This window comes from Drosophila albomicans, chromosome X (genome assembly GCF_009650485.2).
Source record: "Drosophila albomicans strain 15112-1751.03 chromosome X, ASM965048v2, whole genome shotgun sequence".
NCBI lineage: Eukaryota > Metazoa > Arthropoda > Insecta > Diptera > Drosophilidae > Drosophila > Drosophila albomicans.
The window spans coordinates 16,595,760-16,616,481 of record NC_047627.2 but is presented as its reverse complement, the minus strand read 5'-3'; the positions used below and the strand labels follow the sequence as shown (position 1 = coordinate 16,616,481).

Below are 20,722 nucleotides of genomic sequence, written 5' to 3'. Positions count from 1 at the left end.
ACAAATGCAAATTAACAAATCGTGCTTTAATAAATAAATGAAAATGCATAATAAAATATTAATATTACGAGTAAATACAAATAAGAAAAAAATCTTAACTAACATACACAATTACTATCGATTTCGAACTAAGTAAATTTGGTCATTTTCGTTGCATCGCCGTTGCTGGGCAGCGATTTCTTCACAATGCGACGTCCCTCAGGCGCTCCTTCCACTCCCTTCGAGTTGCGCTTGAAGAGTCGCATGCTGGGCACAGCATAGGCGAGCGTATGCCGCTGCACTGGACGCGATTGCTGATGCTGCTGCAGTAGCCGGAGAACCTCCCAGCTGGGTATATACGAGTCCAGCAGCGATTTCGATTCACGACCAGCAAACAGATCGGGCGTTGGATCTGGTTGCGAGGGTCTGAAGGGCTTCGCATAGCCTGAGCTGTAGCCAGTTGCGCCTGGTCGACGCGTTGTGATGCTTATAAAGCTGGGTGGATATGGCAATGGGATCCGAGGAGCTGTTGCATAATTGCGCTGTGGCAGCGGAGCGTAGGCAAATTGCTTTGATTGGGGGGGAATTGGTGATAATTGACTGGGAGGTGGATTGTATGTGGATCGTAGGGGTTGCTGCTGTTGCTGCACGTAGGTGTACGGTGGTCGCAGTGGACGTGGCACTAGTCTGGGCAGTGGGCGTGGCAGGGCATTGTCATTTAGATACTGCACGCCATTCAACTGAAGCTGCAGGTCCAGATCAAAGGGAACAATGGGTTGAAGCAGTCGCGTTCCCGACTTTATTGCTGCTGCCGTCGTCGTTGTTGTTGTTGCCGCTGTTGGTGTTGTCGCTGGCGTGGGCAAGCTAGAGAGTGAGAGAGAGAGAGACAGAGAGAGAGAGGGAGTGTCAGTTTAATGGAATTTAACGAGCTGCTCTTATCTAATCTCAGCGATTTATTATGGCAATCATTGCTGCCATTTGTCGGAAGCCAACGGCGGCAATAGTCGTGAGTGAAACTGGCGTTTCAACACCCACCCACACAATACATCCCCCCCCCCATCAGCGGATCCACTGCACATATCTATCAGCAACAGCAATTAAGCTGGCATTAAGTGCTCGGAATTAGACCGCAACCAGACCTAAATGTCTTTAAGGGCCTACTTTGGACTTGCAATTTGCACCCATTTTGCAGCCAATTCGCCAATTCAATTGACAAATGAACGATACTCACAACAATTTGCCTGCCAACAGTTGAACGATAAACGTAATTCAATCTTGATGTCTGCACTCTGAAGTGATGATTTTTATTGGTGTATAAATGTTGCTAAAATCTAATTTATACTTGAGCATGATTAATATGCGTTCACCTTAACAAAATTCATAACTTTTTTATTATTTAAAATGTATTTTTGTTCTACCGCATCTAGAATTATTTGAGGTGTTAAATTATTCAATATTAATATGTACGTATACGTAATATGTGCAAAGTTAAGCATATTGATGCAAAGTACGTATACGTAATGTATGCATTCCAAAAATATTGGTGACTAATTTGAAAATAATGACTTCAATTGTAATACAAAACAATATGTACTGCATTTTAATAATCAACATGCTACTCTTATTAATGATTATTTTTAAATGTTTTGTAGGCTAATTAATTGAATTATTCTAAACAGAGTCTTTACCTTCAAATTTAATTTTTTGTTTCGAATAATTATTATTGCGAAACTCACTTAACAAATATGAAATGTACTCTGTTTAAATTCAATAAAAATCTAAACAATCAGGCTATAGCATTGCTCAGGAAATCTAAGGTAAAATGCAATAAATTATAGAATCGTCTATTAGATTGATTTCAAATACATTTTAAAATAGAAGAGCAAAAGTATTAAAAAATAGATAAATCGGTTGCTTCTAATTTTGTATTTTCTTTTATAGTACGAGCTTAATCAATATTATTTTAAATGCAATATGCTTACATAAAATTACATCTAGTGTATGGTTCAGTGAAGGTTTTTTGTTACTTGACATTACCTACCACAAGTGACTTCATAATAAATGTATCGGAATACTATGGAGTTTTTAATGCCTATAAGGCTTGTGAATAAAATGTTATTGTATTAAAAAACGTATTATTTAATTATATTTATTAAAAAACGTGCATTAGGCCGATGTCATAATCGGGTACAAATCTTTTTGGATTATTTGCCTAATATACGTTTCTTCCCATCGAGTGTTCTAATATCTGTCACGCAATTTAAAATTACAACGGAAATGTTGGAGTGCTCAGATATTGTTAGCAATCACAACGAAATTCGATGTTATCACGCTTAAAACATTGACTATATAAGCACTTGATGCGTTAAGATACATCTTTAGTCAGCGCGTGAAATTTTATATTTGAATAATGCTGCGATTGAGCCTCTGGTTACCTTTGTTGTTGCTGCACAACAATGTCGTCTGCGTATTATCACGGAGAACATGGGACTTTGAAATTATTTCGGGAACTTACTACTCATCTGATGAGGATATAGTGAGGGTCAGAGACGTACATTTGAATTGGATCTCATTAGGTAATTCGGTTTTTTCGGCAACAGTCGAGGTTAATTACGAGATCAATGAGGATACGACGGTGAGCTAGTGCTTAATTATTTCAATCGCTTTAACATTAATAATTGATTATGAATTCAGTTTGAATTTCTTATGTTTTATAGTCCAAGGGGTCGAACCAATGAATATTTTCAAAGCCCTTACCAGATACCAAAACAAAAATTAACCCAAGCCTTTTTGGACAAATATTATAATGTCTATGTGAGTTCGAATTTGGAGAACTGCGCAAATATTCCGAAAACTTACAAGCTACCAATAGAGGGAAGAACGTACATATTAGAAAAATGTTCTTTTTCTGCCAACGGGTTTCCCGATTTCCTACCTTATGGATATTATAAGTTATCTATGGAGTTTTATGCGGAAGTCCATTATTTCAATGTTACCTGGTTTGTTAAGGTGACGCCGAAATTGTTTTAGTGTTTTAATGATTCTTTTAATAAAATTACATATGCAAGTTATGTGCATCATATTGGCTTTCAGTTTTAAGCGCCCACTTCATATTCATCTACAATTCATATTTTAAGTATAAAATAATGTTTCATCTAATATTCGTATTATACGTATAACATAATGTTTTACGTTAAAACAAAATAAAAACTAAGATAATAACATTTATCGAAGCTGTCTAGTTTTGAGTCTACTAACAGACATGTTTTTATTTGTCACGTGTTATGAGTACATGGCATTTAATTACGATATTAATTAATTAAGTAATTGTAATCAAAGTTCATAAATTGATTATAGTAGCAAAGAAACCTACTTAACGTTTCCATGAATATGGATTCATCGTCAAAATAAGCGTTATTCAAGAGCTGACCATTTTGAAGTTGAAACTTTAAACCGCAAATCGCATAAAAGTCGACTCGATAATATTTGTAAACATTTTCAAAATTGAGATTAATAATTAATGATTTGTATGCCTTTATGCAACTTCAACACAGTTTGTATAATCTTCGAGTAAAAATCTCATTTTAGAAATAAATGAGTTTGTCAAATATTCAGAACTCACGAGCTAAATTTAATTGCTCACTCTTGCCTAATTATTGTGGTAAAGATTTTGATTTCGAACATACATATAATATACATAAAATTCGCTAAAGTTTTGTTAGGAAATAAATTGAAATAAATGTTTTAGTTTATAATTATATAAATGTGTTAACTCTGAAGCAAAATGAGTGTTGTAGCAACAAGATCTGCAACACAGCGCATTAAGCTTTAGTTTCGTTTGGTTTGAAGACGCACTAAAAGTTGAGCTACAAACTGGTTTTTGCGCACACTAAAAGCTTTAGTTTTCGCTGCAGCTTTTAGTGGCGAAACGTTGCATACTTACACGACGTTGCCATTGGGGCCACCAAGCAGTAGCAGACTGTCCGGCAGGTGAGAGGGCAGCGCGTAGCCAGCGCTGAGCTGTTGATGTTGCAAATGCAATTGCCGCAAGCGCTCGGCTTGCTCCAGTTGGGCGGCATCATGCACATAGCTGGGTGGCACGCTGGCTGCCACACTGGGATGCCACTCGTAGTGGTTGGGCAGCAGTGGCGGACGATTGAGATCGAAGGGATGCGGCTGCTGTAGCTGTAGTTGTTGCTGTTGTTGCTCCTGCTCGCGTTCCAAATCCTCCAGACTCAGTTGCAACGATGTATTCTCATCGTCATAGGCTCGCGAAGGCGACAACACGGCCCGTGCGGCTGGCAGCACTGCGAGCAGTGTCCAGAGCAGAGATAGTTGCTGTAAATGAATGATAAAGAAAATACACAAGTGAGAAAGCAACAGTCGAGTGTGTTCAACTCTGAGATACCTTCTATGCACTTTCAAAAAAAGCAAAACATCGTTGTATTTCTCGTGAATACCAGAGATACGAAAAATACTAAAATGTACCATATATAGTATATATACGTGGTATGTTATAGATACACCAAATACAAATATTCTGTACTCTATGGTATATTATAACAAGTAAGAAGGCTACTGTGAGATACCCGCTACCCATTTTGAATAAAAGCAATATATTTTGCGGTATATTTCTCAAAATATACCCCAAATATACTACAAATACTAAAAATATACCAAATTGTATAGTGACGCATTCAAAATATACCATAGACGGCACAATATACCAGATTGTCAGACAAAGTAACTAAGACCCCCAGTAAGTAGGCGTTTTTGCCCATACGAAAGTATTTCTTTAATAACTTCGACAATTTTTATCTGATCGTAACCAAATCAATTCAGGAATCATAACTACTATAGTAATTATTGTATATACCAAAATTCGTAACTCTAGCTTTAAAATTACGCTTGTTATTCGATTTTTTTGATTTGCGGGGGCGGAAGGGGGCGTGGCAAAAATTTGAAACAAACTTGATCTGCGTGCAAACATAACAAGTGCTGTCGAAAAAAAATTATAGCTCTATCTCTTATAGTCTCTGAGATCCAGTGTTTCATACGGACAGACGGACAGACACACAGACACACAGACGGACAGACGGACATGGCTCGATCGACTCGGCTGTTGACGCTGATCAAGAATATATATACTTTATGGGGTCGGAGATGCCTTCTTCTACCTGTTACACAATGATAAAAATGATAGTACAAATACTAAAATATACCAAAATCTGTATTTGGTATATTTTCGATATATTTAATATATTATCGATGTATGGCTTTCAGTACAATTAGTATTTGTACTCACTCACTTTTAAAAATGTACCATAGTGTGAAAAATAGTCATATTTGGTACATCGATATAAGTAGCTTTCGGTATATATGTATTAGAATTTTTACTCTCCGTACTACTTTTAAAATATACCATAGAGTAAGAAATATTTCAGATTGTCGTTCAAAACAATTAAGAGCCGACTGTACAAGATAGACGGACATCTTAGCTGTTGACGCTGATTAAGAATATGTGTATACACTATAACGTAAAAGATGGGAGATGACTCATTCTGCTTGTTACATACATTTCCTGTAGGTACAAAGTTATTTTAGCCTTCTTCTTCGTTGTTGGTAGCGGGTTTTAACACATGTGCGAAAGGAGTTGCACTTGATACATTAGTTGGTCTCCATTAGAAGGGCATTCACCACACGACGACGACGACGACGACAACGTCGACGGCGAAGTTAAAGTCAAAGTAATTTTTTTTTTGGTGGCGGTGAAAGGTTTTCGCTCAACTTGCTGCCTTTCGCTAAATGCGGCCGGTTGCCACGCCCACTCGCGCTTAGTGATGCGTTTAATTGAGTTTTTATTTGGCTGAAGGTGAATTTTTTGGGTTTGTCTGCAGCTCTGGCCAGTCAAGCGTGGCAACACCGGCGAAGCAAATGCAAATTGAACCGCTTTGAGTGTAGGTGCAGAAAGAAGTTGGTTGCAGAAGCTGGAAGTGGGAATCAGCACAAGGCCAAGTGAAGCGCAGAATGGCGGCTGATAAGCTGGCATCCTTTCTAAAACATAAATGCAGACCAAAAATGTAGACAAACTAACGGCCAGTTGTCACGGCATTAACTATACTATAGTATATGTTATGTATGTGTACGCAACAAATTCCAGCTAAACTAGAGATTGCAACATCCCACTGCATTCGAGATGCGGTCTCAAAATTGAAGCGGCCGAAAATTGCAATGCTCAACGATGGTACTCAGAAAAACAATCTATGAAACTATAAAAAACTAGTTGCAATTTTTGGTTTGCAACTGAGGCAGCATTCACAAAACGCCCCGGGGCCAGCAAACCGCAATCACACCAGCACACCAGCAACCAGCAACCAACAACAACAGCGACATGCGCAACCACAGCATCAGCATCAGCAACAGCATCAACATTTGGCATCAGGCATTAAGTTGAGCGTCATCATTATCTTGAATGCGTGCGCCAGTTTGGCGCGCTGCTCTCTAATTATTTTGGCCACGGCAGGCAGCTGGTAATGATCGGCCAGGTCACATGAGCTGAGCCACCAGCACAGAGTCTTGGTGGTGAATTTTAAATGCAAATGCAGCTTGATTAATGGCTGGCTGCCTCTAATGCTACTGATGAACTGCCAAATGCCATCGTTAACGTGCGTAATTTGCACACCTTTTGTCTTTTGCTCCCACCTTCCCCCCTCTGGCAATTCTCGACGCAAACAACAAAAGCTGGTAATCCGTTGAAAAAAAAAAAAAAAAAAAAAACAACGAACAACGTAAGAAGCAAACTCAAAGAACTGCAACGCTAATCAATCATGGACTTGTCTATGGCATTCAGTGGATGTCAGCCAGCTACTGGGCGGTCTCTGTCTTAAGTTGTCTATTAATGTTCTTGAGTGTAGCTCACAAATCGCACCTCTAATTGCAAATTTCATTCAAATTGTGTATTCAACCTCATCCATTGCATTTAGTTGTTAACTTGTGTGTTTTTGGCATTTCAACTTGAACTTTGTGCAAACTTCTTAAGGTGTACTTAAATTGAGCTTGAAAATGTTAATTGAAATTTGAAGTAGGGCAACTGAATTATAATACGCCAAAGAGGATTACAAAGTCTTTGAATATTAGCTAGAAATGTAATTAAATCTTGAACTTATAAGATCATAAATCAGCAAAGAAGGTTTAGTTATTGAAAATGTAAATTATATGTTAATAACATTGCTCAATAAAAACAATAAGAAAAACAATATTGCTACAGTCAAGAAGGACTGAAGATCATTAAACTGAGGATGTTAAAAAGTTTTTGGTAATTGAGTTCAACACAAATTAATTGTATTTTAATTAGTACTCATCGAATACAAGAAGTAATTATTTAGAATTAATAATGAAACATAAAGAAGTAATTATATAGAATTATCATTAGCGAGAACAAAATTAATGAATAATGAATTAATAGTATAATTTAACACCTCAAGATGTTCTAGTTCAGCCTTCATACTTATTTCCGTACTATTTGTGATCTCTAAAATGGACTACATCAACGTAAAATAGCTGGTCCCAATATGTTCAATCAATAAATATATATTTTAATAAATTGTAAGTAATATAAAAAATTGTTCTTTATCCTTTCACGTTATTTAAGTAGAAAATATTGTAAGGAATATAAAAAATTGTTCTTTATCCTTTCACGTTTATATATATTGTTTGCAAAATTTTGGATACAAAATCACAACTCTCACTGGGGTTTCCTTCCTAAAACATATCACAAAATGTGAATATTAAATAATTCCTTTAAGTTGTAATCCAAGGCTAGAAGTCAATAGCATTCAGAGTGATATTACACGATTATAAACGCACCATTTTAATTTGTTTGCACTTTGTGTGTTGTTTAAATGAATAACACCGCAAAAAATTGTAATACACTTGTTGCTTTATCAACACTTGTTCCTTTAAACAAAACTAAAAAACAAAACAAAAAATAGCGGTAATAATACAAAAAATATTAAAATGAAACCGAAAATCGAATTCGAAAGCGAGCAACTGGCAATTGCGACTGCGACAGAGCGTTGAGTGAACTGTGCGTTTTATACCAAAGCAAGAGGCGACGACTTGGCCAACAGCAAAAGTAACAACCAACAACCAACAGCCAAAAGCTAAAAGCAATAGCATCAGCAACAGCCAACAGCCAACAGCCAACAGCGTGCAGTTCTGCAGCGGCCCAACAAGTGGACGCATTGTTGGCTATAAGAGAGTGAGTGAGTGGCAAGCTAGCAAAAAAAAGAGACGGAGAATGAGAGGCAGAAAACTTGGTTTTATTGTTGACTGCTGAAATTGTTGAGTGCGCTGTTGTCTGGGCTGGGTGTAGTAATGCAGATGAGCTGCGAAACAGCGACGCGGCGTTGAAGGATTTCAGCCGAATTGAAGCGCCCAGAAAAGTGAAGCGAAAAAACAAAAACAAAAACAAAAACAAAAGCACCAACTGAAAGCGCCAAGTGCGCGCAATTAATTGAAATGGAAAGTAAATAGCAAACAGCTTGTGGATATTCAAATTGAATTCATTTCAAATTCAAATACCGCCCAACAAAACAACAGCAACAACAACAACAGCAACAACAACGAGAGCACAACAATCATCAAAGCTAATTTACGCATTTAAAAGTGTTATAACAACTTCAGCCATGGGCGGCCTCAGCCCCCCCATCATCAGCAGCAGCACCGCAAACACACTTGCGACAAGCATTGAAAGCATCCCAGAAACATGACCATTAATTGAACTACATACGAGTACAGTTGTTACTGTTGTTGCTGTTGTTGTTGCCCCTGCCACTCAAAAAGAGGCAAAGATAGCACCAACCGTTCACTTCCGCCCTGGAGCCAATGTTAAAGTCACTTTAACTTCGACTTCGACTTCGACGGACAGTCAAAAGTTGCTCTCTCGCCTAATCAGACCCATCCACAAACCATCGAGTTTTCCCATTTTTAGAGTTTTTGGGGCCCCCCACAAGACGGTGCATCAAATGCTGGGCACGCCACGGGGCGTCATCATCGCCATTTGAGCTCGAAAGTTAATTGTGGCAATATGTACATCGATGTGGCATGTAATGCTCATCGATTTTGTGCCGCACTCAATGCGTGTTTGGGCATATTACAAGTGACAGACAAGTTGATGCATGTCAGCAAAAATATGATAGTGATGGATGAGGAATTTGTAAATTATATTCAGAGTATTGAGCATTACAATTTTGAATATTTAAATTTATGTTTACATAAATTGCACATTTATTTGTGATCAATTATAAATATTTTAAAAAGGAATTTACAGTTCATGCTTGTAGATGGTCCATTATAAGTATGAAGCGAAAATTAAATACTTTCAACATAACAAATATTAATATTATTGAACTTTTGTGAATAATAAAATTTATTTCTAAAACTTCAGATTCATTTGTGAAAAATATTAAATAAAAATATCAAGCTGGCATTAACTAAAACAATTTCAAAATAATTAAACTTATTTACATAATTGTAGAAAAGAAATTTATCTTATTGTAATTCAAATTTTAATTACGGCTAATGGTAGCAAATACCTTTATATAGCTTTAAATTTTATATTATATTCCTAAATAGTTACATTAGTAATTTTAGTAATACATACATCACAGTTCATGTAAAATAATTGAGATATAATAAAAATAAATGTCAATAGCATCTCAGATCATAAAGAAATTCAAGTGCAAGTCAATAATTTTTCCATTTCGTAACGAATTTGACATTTTGTAGAGTATCTGTGTGTTGGATTTTGGCATTTGAAACGCCCCGTGGCATTTGCTCCACATAATGTTACAAGTGAAAGAAGCTTTTGAATATGCTTAGTTGAGTGCAAGATGGAGTGGTAATGAAAGCTCTTGTAATGCCAAATGAATTTGTCAAAATGTGACAATTAGATGGATGAATATGGAATACTCGTACACGATTGCGTCTGGCTCCAAAATGCTTTTAGCTCTGGGCGAGTGGCCAATTGGCCGACTAACTGCTGCCTAACTTATGCCCTGACTGACGCAACTTCAAGGTTGCCAACGTAATGTCTAGGCTTCGCTCTTTTTTATCGTTATTTTGACTGACACATATGCGTAAAGTAAGCCTAACTATTACCCACGACTGTTCCGGAACGGAACGACGTGAAATTTCTGTGTTTACTTTCACAAAAAAAAAAAAAAACTAAGGAAAATAAAACCAAAAAACTGTGAAACGCCCTCAAACAATGGAAATGCATTCTGTGAGGCGGGCGTCGTGATATCTTGCGACGACCTTGTTCCGTGTTTTGTTTACTTCTTTGTTTTGTTTATTTGCCTTTCTTGACCAATTTGTTGGTTTTGTAATAGATGCGTAGTACGCGCTGTAACAATTATACCCCACAATTAACGTGTTGTCAGGTAAATATTTAGATGAGCACAGAAAAAATGAGAGCAAACATTTATATAAGAATGATACATTTATGATTTACACATTTATTCTTTTAAGAAGTTTACAAAATGAATGTAATGTAAAATATACAATATAACAATGATTATAGGGTATTTATGAGTTGAGCACTCTCTGGCTTTTAAGCTCTATAATTTATTCTTGGCCATTCAATAATATGACAATTATGCTTCTTAAGTGCTAAGGGGAGCAAACAAAAAAACAAAAGACTTAAACAACAAACTTGGCTTTGGAGTGCTTTGAAGTTGGACGATGACAACAATCTGATATGATAACATTATGGCCTGGCTCGGATATAGAGATGGGTATGAGGATGCGATGCTGCTCCCGCTGTGACCGCATCATGACCCCCCGCCCCCGATGGCAGATACTCGTTCATATTGAGACTGAACGTGGGCGGAAAGTGTTTGTCCTTCGTTTCGCGATTAATGCGATAGCTGCTGCGGTACCCAGCAACCGGACTGATGGCATTCGCATAGCCCTGCAGCCCGGCCGCGGCATAGTGCAACCCAGTGACTCCGGTGTTGGCGGGCAAAGCGCTCAGCTGCACCGCCGAACCGCGTGTGGCAAAGTCGGGTGTCGCCCCCAAATTCGGGGTGAGTTGTGGTGGCGGCGGTTGAACGCCACCATTATTGGCTGCTGCTGCTGCGGCTGCCGTTAGAAACGGACTGATGGGCACAATGATTGGACGCGTGGGTATCAACTGCAGATACTGCACTGTGCCACTGCCATCCTGCAGTGTCTGGGCAGGCAAATACTGCATCAGCATCGGTGTGCTGGGCATGTTGGCCAAAGTGGCAGTGGCATCGCTGCCCTGCATGGGCGTGAAGTTCGTCTCCATTTCGGGCATTTTGTACGAGGGCTTGAATCCGATCTCAGCCGTTGGCTGAGCCGAGGCAAGGCTGTCGTAGCTGCTGGCAAAGGCACTCAACGAATTGAGATGCGCGTCCTGACCGCCGGAGCTGCTCGTTTTCAGCTGTTGTGTCTGCTGCTGAGCGAGCACACTGTTCGGTGACTTGTTTGATTTGTTGGCAATCTCGGGACTGGAGACGGGAAGAGCGTGCAGCATTGGCAGCAGCAGCAGTTGGGCCAGCAGAAGCATACTATGGCTTTGGCACAGCATCTGCAACAAAGTATGGAGATTAAAGCGGGTGTATTGAAAAGAATAAGGATTGATAGTAAACTTAAAATTTGAATATAAAATTAATACAATTTGTTGCATTTATAAATAATACATTTTATTTTAAACTAGCATTCATTTTATAATCACATTTTTTGCTCTTGTGCTGAAACTTTTTGCTACAAATTTTGCATTAATTTTATGAACAAATTTGTAGTAAATATATTGACTTTAATCCTCCTATCACTATTAACAAAAATCAAACAAATTAAAGTAACATACTTTTCCTACTCGGTAAGTAGTACAAAGGTTACATCGATTGGATAAAATGAATGAATTGTTCAAGTCTGGCCGTTTGCTTAGCTTAATTAAAAGTTATATAAGACAACTAGTTAAGTAAGATAAACTATTTCAAGTTTAATTTTTGGCACACGAGCTCAACCTTTGCCCTGCCCCCAAAAAATAAAAGATATAACTGAGCTGTAAGTTTAAGCGAACTTTTTGGTTTCGTTTCGTATTCGTTTGTGTTTTACATTTTTTGTTGTTTTTTTTTTTTGGGTTTGGTTTTGTTTTTTGAGTGTTAATTTCGTCTTTGGGTTTCATTCATTTTGGGGCCAAGCCCTGATGTGTTGGCTGCCATGTTCTGTGCGAAGATTGGCTTAAATACGTGAAAATAAAAGTAACAACAACAATGTGTGTAAGCATAACCACCAAAAATTCCATGAATGGACAACACAATATTTTGGACTGAAGTTCACTTTCACTTGTTGCGCTCTCTTGTTGTTGTTGTTGTTGTTATTGTATTTGTATTTTTGGTTTTTTAATTTGTAGTTTTATAACAATTATGCTTATGTTTAGGCGCAAACACTGTCTTTCCAAAAAAAAAAAAACAATAACAATAATAAAGAAACAAAAAAAAAAAATGTAAAAAATAAATAAACAACACTGAATGCTTCACCTTTGCTTGGTTTTCTTGGGGCGTTTGTTTATAACTAATATCTTGTTATGATTGTTGTTGAATAGTTATATTTGGTTTCGGTTCGTTTCGATTTGTTGTGATTGGCGAAAAGCACTTGCACTTTTTTGCTGCAGCGAGCTGCGATTGTCAAGCGACGCGGTTTGATTAACGTCATTGATGCCAGCTTAGCGGCTTTTATACCACTTGACCAAGCGGAGCCAACCAGGCAGCAGCCAGCAGCCAGCAGCCAGTCAACCAGGAGAGCTGCAAGTTGCCAAGCAAGAGGATTGCTGTGCGGGCAGCTGCAGGCAGCAATTTTCCTCAATTGCCATTAAAAGCAGTTAAACCAAAGCATGCCACAAGTTGCAGGCGAAGCTGTTAGCTACTTACTTACAAATGTTTCAACAACAATGCGCCTTTGCGTGTCGCTTTTTAGTGGTTTTTGTTTATACTCGTATTTTGCTTTGTTGGCCTTGACGTGGAAATCAAAAGCATTTGCAACGTTGCACATTCTGTGCACATTGTTGCATGTGCATCATCATTCATTTTAGACATGTTTCAAGTTCAAGTTTACCACTCAACGTTACTCAGAGGTAACTAACTCATTAGCTAACTAGTTGTTATATTAAATACCCTATCTGCTGTGTATGCTAAACATGCGCATTAAGCTGCGAATTTCATAGGCAAAGGCATAATTATTATGTTACTCTACTTAATTGCAGAATCGCACTCTCAATTCGTTCGTTCACTCGACAGCCGCAAAGTTTGGTGGCATTTTCCAGGGTATCTTTTGTGTGAAGGCCACCTTACGGACTTGTTGGCGGCTTTTTGGTTCCGTCTTCCGAAACATGCCAAAACAAATGGGGAGGCAACTCCGCCTCGTCCCACAATTAGACGCTTGTGCCGCGGATGTCTTCCGCATTGCCACATGGCCATGATACGGTTAAACGGGTTTTTTTTTCTGTATGTCTGTCTTTCTGTCTTTCTTTCCTTCTGTTTTGTCTGCTTTTGCAGCAACAAATATGCTTTCCCAATTTGCTTTATTTGCTGTTTTGCCGTTTGACGTTGAAGAAAAACCAACAGCAAGGTCGTCGCACACATTGATTTAGTAATCGTGGCGACAATTTGCACTTCTTATCTGGGGTAAAAATCATGCATGCGAGGTAAATATCCTATTAAATTAGTGGAAAGCAAATTTGTAATGGATTCATCTCATAACAATAAAATAGATAAGATATTGAGTTAAATTCATTATTGGAAAAGTATATAATTGGTATATAATTCAAAAAGATTTTAGCAACATTTTTCTTTATACTAAGAAACAAACAACAAAAGTTGAGGTCAGTGTTTTTAAATAATATATATATTAATAATAATAGTTGCAATATTCAGTTCAATAGTTGAATTCGATTTTATTCAAGTTTTTTACGAAAATTGTTCTATTATAAAAATATCTGAGGAATCGCAAAAACAAATTTATGAGAAATTTTAATATTGACAGCAAATAGATTTAAGAATTCATGCAGAAATTCAAAATAATATAATTCTTTTCCAATTTCAAAAGATTTTAGTAAAATCTCATCTTTTTATTGTTGATGGGAAGGGTCGAAAAAAAACAAATTTATGAGAAATTTTAATATTGACAGCAAATAGATTTAAGAATTCATGCAGAAATTCAAAATAATATAATTCTTTTCCAATTTCAAAAGATTTTAGTAAAATCTCATCTTTTTATTGTTGATGGGAAGGCTCGAAAATTATTATAAATGACAAGCTTTTTATTATTTTTGAAGTGAAATTTAAATGTGAATAATTATATAAAACATATAAAAATATATAATGCATTTTTTTTCATTGCAATTATTGCCGTCTGTCTTTTTTTTAGCACCTGCAATTTATCCCGAGTTTTTCTCGATTTCATTATTTCTCACTAAGAGTTGAAGATTATTCTGATAATAAAAAATAGCTCATGAGTTTAATTTATGAGTTATTTATTTATAATGAAAAACATTGTCCTCTTTCCTTTTCTTTAATTTCAACCAATACTTCAACGACACTGTACCTTTTCATTTTAACAAAAATAAAACAACAGAAATGTATTTAACTCGGTAAAAATTGTATTTATAAATCAATAATTTAAGAACTCATCATGTTTAGGAATATGGTAAAATTTTGTCTTAGCAGCAATGTCCAACTTGAAGGGAAAATTGGAAAGAGGTGCATAGCCAAATTGTTGTCAATTGAAGTCAGATGAGAGTGCTTGAAATGTGATTGAGATTGTCTACGAATTTGTTGAGCTGCTCACACTCTCACACTTAGCTGACAAAGCTTTCTTGGCTTTCCTCACATTGCACTGGCCGGCTGCTCTGCAGATCGGTTGTGCCAAAAGCCAAGTGGCAAAGATTATGATGCATTGATCGTTTAACGCTGCGCTGCCAATTGCTGTAACCCAGATGAAGTTTGCTGGGCAATGCGGTGGCCCAGAGTGTTAGCCAGAGGAGGCAGCAGCCAATGACGCTGGTGATAAGACCCAACAGCCAATATTCACAGGCGGCAAAGGTGTGATCGTCGGTGACCAGCAGCTGCAAGATGCCAATGATGGCACAATGGCACAACGATTCAATGCGGCACCACAATTTCGTGAGCATCAGATCGAGTGTTAGGCAGCAGATTAGCGTCTCCATGGCCAGGCGGAAGAGGATCGAGCAATTGCGACACCATTGCGGAAATATGTGCACCGCTTGCAGCACAGCACCGATGCATGCCACAAACAGCCAGCTGCCTAGCAAAGGAGCCGGCGAGCAGCGGGCGAGCAGAAAATAGTATGAGACACCCATGACCGAGTGTAGGAGAATGGCCATGCTCAGGGCTGACATCGATAGTCCTTCCATTCTTATTCTTTTATCTTCCTTTATGACTCCCACACGTTCTCTCTCTCCGCCTCTGTCTCTGTCTCTGTCTCTGTCTACCTCTGCCTCTCTCTGTCAATCTTTGTGCGGTGCCAAGTGTCAGCCGTGCATCGCAGTTTTTCAATTTGAATTTGGAGTGTACTAAAAATAAACACAACTACTCGGATGTGGCATTCAAAACTGGCTTTGAAATCAAGGCAACACTATTTCATTTCGCTTTCCTGACTTTTCTCGAAGCATTTCCATTGATGTGACTCCGTCACAGTTGGATTAGTCGCCTGTTTACTTTCATTTTTTATTGGCAAAAGCTGGTCAATTCCAAGGCGTTATAAATGTACCAACACAAGACGTGGCATTTTTTGCCTGGAAGTGATGTAATAACAATCGTATAGCAATCCATCAATATTTTAGTAGAGGACTTTCGCATATGATTTATCATATGCGATTCCAGTTTTATTGTTTATAATCTAAATTATGTTTTCTTTATTAGAATTCTGTTGTTATAATAAATTATAACGATTATTTTTAAATATTGTAAAAATATGGAAGTAGCCACAATATATTTGATACTCTAATTTGAATTGTAAATTAATAGATAAATATAGGAAGAACTTAAGTAAGTAGGATTTAATTTATTTTATTTTACTTTAATGAATTTAAAGGAGAAGAAGATTTTTACATTCTGTTTATGCAGCTTGATTAAAAGTTTTCCTATTTTTTTTTTAGTCTAAATTCTTTTTTTACAGCTTATTTTTAGAATTATTTTAATTTGCAAAATATACTAATATAATTCTAAATACAAAAGTAGATAGAGAAAGCGTAATATATTTTTTAACATTATTATTATTTCTTTATATTTTAGTATATGAAACTAATGCAGTTCAAAATTATTATATTTTATAAAATAACATAATTATATTTATTATATTTAAGATCTAATATGCATAGTCCTGAGTTTTTAAGAGGCTTAAATAACACCATATGGTGATATATTTATTAAGTCTGAAGCTAACTCGCTGCACTATGGCGTTTTTATGATTATGTTTGAATAGTAGCCATAAAATATATGTATTGTATTATTGTAAAGAGTAAAGAAATAATGAAATAATAAAAATAATAAATAAATATATACAGTAGTTTAGTATATATTTTTCTTTGAACTTTATTCACTTTAAAGAATTTATTTTATTGCAAAACTTACTCTTCCGCTGCTCCGCATTTCATTAAGCATCTTTTTCACTGCGCTTTTCCTTGCCGCACTTTATCATCCAAGTGCTTATGGAATAAAATAAAAGTGTTGCTTTAACCCTTTGCCAAGTGCTTTAACTTTTACAATAACTCACCGAGCATATCCTGCTGCACCTGGCAGACAGGAAGGCAGTCATAAATCCTCATCAACAGCATGAAAATGTTGGTCAAATTAAATTTCCTTGCAGTCAGTCATTCCATAGTCCACAGTGTGCAACTTGCACAACAGCTGGACAGCAGTCCAGCAGAGGTTACACAGCTGGCAAGTAATTCGTCAAGATGTCCTTTGTGCCTCAACTCCACGTGCTTATTTTGCCCATCTACAACTTATCTATACATTTATCTGTCTGTCTATCGAATAGTGAAGTGGAATGGAGTTTGGCTTTGGCTCTGGCTTTGGCTCTGGTTGCTTCCGAACGCCTTTTATGTCAACTTGTTGTTACTTGTGTTGTTGTGCACTGCGACTCCCACTTATTTTTTATTTTATTTTTTTGTTCGCTGAGTAAAACCACTTAATGGGTTTTTTCCTTAAGGGATTTGGCTTGAGTTTGGGCTTGGGCTTGGACGTTCTCCGCGCTGTTCACGCACAGTTTTCCTTGCAGTTTTCCATTCACAGAGACTTGCAATTCATCAAATCTCGTTAGCTTCGGCTTTTACTATAGAATATATGTATTGCAAAATCTGCAGCTGGCTTTGCTTTTATTTTCGGGCTTTTTACTTCTTTGGCTTGCACTTCATTCAAGTGCAAAAGGTGCCACGCCCAGTTTGGCAGCTTGCCTTGCTATCAGTTGCAGCATGAATGGCTTTTGTGAGGCTTAGTGCCGACCTTTAAGGTTTCCCATTCATCACACATACATTCACAATAGCTGAGGCATGCTAAGTGCAACTTGCAACAGGCAGCTGATTTTGAACTTTTCTCTGTTCTAGCCAATAACAAATCCCTTTATGAATGATAAATGCCTGCAGGACCAATGTGAATATAAACAGATGTACAAATGGGGGCAAAAACTATTCAGCATATATGCTTAATGCGCTTAATGCGAATAGCAAATCGATAGACATAAGAATATTATCATTTATTCATTAGAGTTTCAACTCAACAATTAGTGAATGAATATGAATATGTGTAGGGAGAGTAAGACTCTTACCGGATCGATAAAAAGTTACATAGGTGCAACTTGCAGTGTTCATTTGAGTGCAATGATTTACGAGTTACGAGTTACGAAAAGAAGCAGCAGATGTAGCTGTAGCTGTAGCTGTAGATGGGGCACCTCATTTCAGTAAAAGGCAAACATTGCGCACCCCGAAAATGCATTCAATTACAATTTTTGCTGGCTGCGAGAGTGTGGCAGAAAAGTTTGCCGCACTGCGTGCATGGCGCATTTTCCAGGCAGGCTTTTAATCAAAAACTTGCACCCAAGTGGCAGACAAGTTTTTCGGTTGAAGTTTGCCAGCTAACAGGCAACAGCCAACAGCCAACAGCTAACACTGCCTCACTGCCTGGTTGACTGGCAAGCAAAACTTCTCAAATTGTGACGTCGACAAAAGTCAAATCGTGCTGGGGCAGCTCTCTTTCTCTTTCCCATATGCAGTTGCTGCTGCTGGTTGGCAGCAATCAGTCTCGAGTCCAAACAGAGAAAGAACTCACAACTCACTTGTCATAATTTCAACACCGAATCACCGATGCACTTACTATGCTCCTATGCTCTCTTATCTTCTCTATGTATACAGAATATACAACAGAGTTCAGCTTCAAATCATTGTTAGATGCCGCTCTTAACTGTGCTCAGAACACTTTGAATATCATTCTTGAGCTTATTATTTACCTTATTAATTTGTATTCAATTTTGCGCAGGAATTATTATTAATTTGTGGTAACGAATGTTTTTCTTTTTTAAATAATTTAAAATATAGTCTTTATGGTTTATTTATGTGGTTGTGATCGGATAAACATTGTAGAAGTTATTAAAGAAATATTTTTGAGAGGCAAAAACCTCAACAATCTGGTATATTTTGAATGTATTACTATAACTATATACATAAAATACCATTAGGTATATTTTTAATATTTTTGACGACAATTTATTTGCTATATTACTGCACTAATTTACATTTAATTTATCTACAGTTTAAGTATTTCTTATAATTCTTTGATAATCTTATTATTTACATTTCACATTTGTATTCAATTTTATGCAAGTGTCATTAAAGTGTCTCAATGAGTTCTTGTTTTTTTTTTTTTTTAAGATTATTCAAGTTGACAGCTCAGGAAATTCTGAATTGCATGCATTGGTAATAAACGAGAATAAATGTTAACTGCATTGTTTTATCAAGGCATTATCAATATAATATTAAAGCACATAAGTAGCTCATCGAACAGCATTTATTTTATACATTGTTTAATAATTGTGCCACTACTGAAGCTTGCTGCGAAATGATGCAACAAAAATGCAATTTACAGCGTATTTAAATGAAAACTATTGTGAGAGCAGACGCTTAAAAATGAAATAGAATGAAAAACGAGCTTGCTGCACTGCATTTCTTGTGTGTGGACTTTGAGGCATTCACTAGGCAGAAGTGTATAAAGAGACGGTGACGACGACGACGATGGCTAAGCCAATGCAATGCAATGCAATGTCTATGGCTATGGCTATGAAGTGAATGCAGTAAATTGCCATGCTGCAAATTCAAAGCGTGCCACAGAGCTCCAACCCAAAACTCTTGGCTACCTTTTATGCTTCTTCTGCTCGCCAGCCCGCCCGCATGCAGCAAAAGCAAAGTTCGCCCTCAGACTCTCTGGCCAGACAGTAGTCAGCAGCAAAAGTAGCATGCAACACACTTCTGCTTCTGCTCCCCCCTCCCCACACCCCCGCACTGCGCACAACTGTTTACCTAACGCAGTCGACGGCAACGTCCGTGCCATTTAGCAAAAGTAATTAAGCGTCGATGCGTTTCATTTGTGTTACTTTTCTGGGCAATTAAGGCAAAAAGTTTGCAGTTTTGCAGTGCGGCGTAAAATTTTCATAGTTAATTGTACCTCCGACTGTTGCCCATAAGCTTCACTCAAAAAACCGAGCAGCAATTGCCACGTCAATCGTCTGGCATTAAACGAGAGAAAAAAAAAGAAGAAAAATACAAAACTTTATCCACTAGAAAACTTAAATTGTTACTTATAGTAGTTTGCATGGCTCTTAAATCGATTGAGGCGCTGCAACAAGTGCGAACTTTTCCACTGAAGACGTCATTATAAAATGGGAATCGTCAATAATATAAGTATTATCTATTTATGTGCTTTACTACACAAATACGCTACTCAATTAATTTAACGTAAAAATTTTCCATTCACTAAATGGAATCTCGAAATTGTTTATTAAAGTTATTTCTAATGAATTTTGGCAGCCAATTGGTTTTCTTGTTTCTTTATCTACCTTAGCTCGGTAGCTTAGAAACTAACAATTGATTATTTAACTACCATATATTTCAAATAAATAGATAACAGCTAGCGAGGCAGCAGCAGTTGTTGCAAGTTCTTACTTTGTTAACATTTGTGGCTCATCATAATGCGGTCATATCAAAAAATAATTAAATATGATAGGCGATTGGCACTGAAAACCCGACGGTATTCTACTATCTTGGAAATTTGAAGTATATACTTTATGTTGTTTGCTCTTTCTCACATCCTTGGCACTCTAATAATAAATTATTTAATATGCAAAATAAGTATGTTTATGGGTGCTCAAGCGATTACCGCATCATTCCAAAGTTAAGTTAAGTTTACGCATATACCTTACTTATCCTGACCCCAGCTTGGCCATGGATGCTTGTGGCAGCAGCAGTAGCAGCAACAACAACAGCAGGAGTGGCAACATCATCATCAGCAGCAGCAGCAGCAGGAAAATACTTGCCCAACCCCATCCAGCAGCTGGCAGCGCAATGTGCAAAAAATGTTTCTCATTAAAAAGTTGTTTCACAATTTTATTATCCTCTCGTTGGCGTCCTTCACGTCTTCTTCTTCCT

At 37.2% G+C, this 20,722-nt stretch overlaps 3 protein-coding genes across 3 annotated transcripts; all 3 read right to left on the bottom strand.

The window, feature by feature from the left end:
- Positions 1 to 26: 26 nt before the first annotated feature.
- On the bottom strand, positions 27 to 7,954 carry LOC117567069 (uncharacterized). Its single transcript, XM_052008706.1, has 3 exons — positions 7,846 to 7,954; positions 3,923 to 4,317; positions 27 to 843 (listed from the first exon to the last, which is right to left on the bottom strand). The coding sequence occupies exons 1-3, from the start codon at positions 7,846 to 7,848 to the stop codon at positions 129 to 131; spliced, it is 1,113 nt and encodes a 370-aa protein (XP_051864666.1). The 5' UTR covers positions 7,849 to 7,954; the 3' UTR covers positions 27 to 128.
- Positions 7,955 to 10,461: 2,507 nt separating this feature from the next.
- LOC117567164 (uncharacterized) lies at positions 10,462 to 12,607 on the bottom strand. The gene is made up of 2 exons (XM_034246981.2): positions 12,549 to 12,607; positions 10,462 to 11,593 (listed from the first exon to the last, which is right to left on the bottom strand). Exon 2 carries the CDS (start codon positions 11,591 to 11,593, stop codon positions 10,748 to 10,750), a length of 846 nt encoding a protein of 281 aa, XP_034102872.2. The 5' UTR covers positions 12,549 to 12,607; the 3' UTR covers positions 10,462 to 10,747.
- A 2,040-nt stretch (positions 12,608 to 14,647) lies between these two features.
- Positions 14,648 to 15,648, bottom strand: LOC117570267 (uncharacterized). Its single transcript, XM_034251785.2, has one exon. The coding sequence runs from the start codon at positions 15,437 to 15,439 to the stop codon at positions 14,864 to 14,866; it is 576 nt and encodes a 191-aa protein (XP_034107676.1). The 5' UTR covers positions 15,440 to 15,648; the 3' UTR covers positions 14,648 to 14,863.
- Between the last annotated feature and the right edge of the window lie 5,074 nt (positions 15,649 to 20,722).

What these genes read in the sequence shown, in the direction of transcription:
- LOC117567069 (XM_052008706.1), bottom strand. An exon ending in GGCCCCAATGGCAACGTCGT is followed by an intron (nt 844 to 3,922) that starts GTAAGTATGCAA and finishes CTCACTCTCTAG; the next exon opens with CTTGCCCACGCCAGCGACAA.
- LOC117567164 (XM_034246981.2), bottom strand. Translation starts at nt 11,593, where the DNA reads ATGCTGTGCCAAAGCCATAGTATGCTTCTGCTGGCCCAACTGCTGCTG.
- LOC117570267 (XM_034251785.2), bottom strand. Translation starts at nt 15,439, where the DNA reads ATGGAAGGACTATCGATGTCAGCCCTGAGCATGGCCATTCTCCTACAC.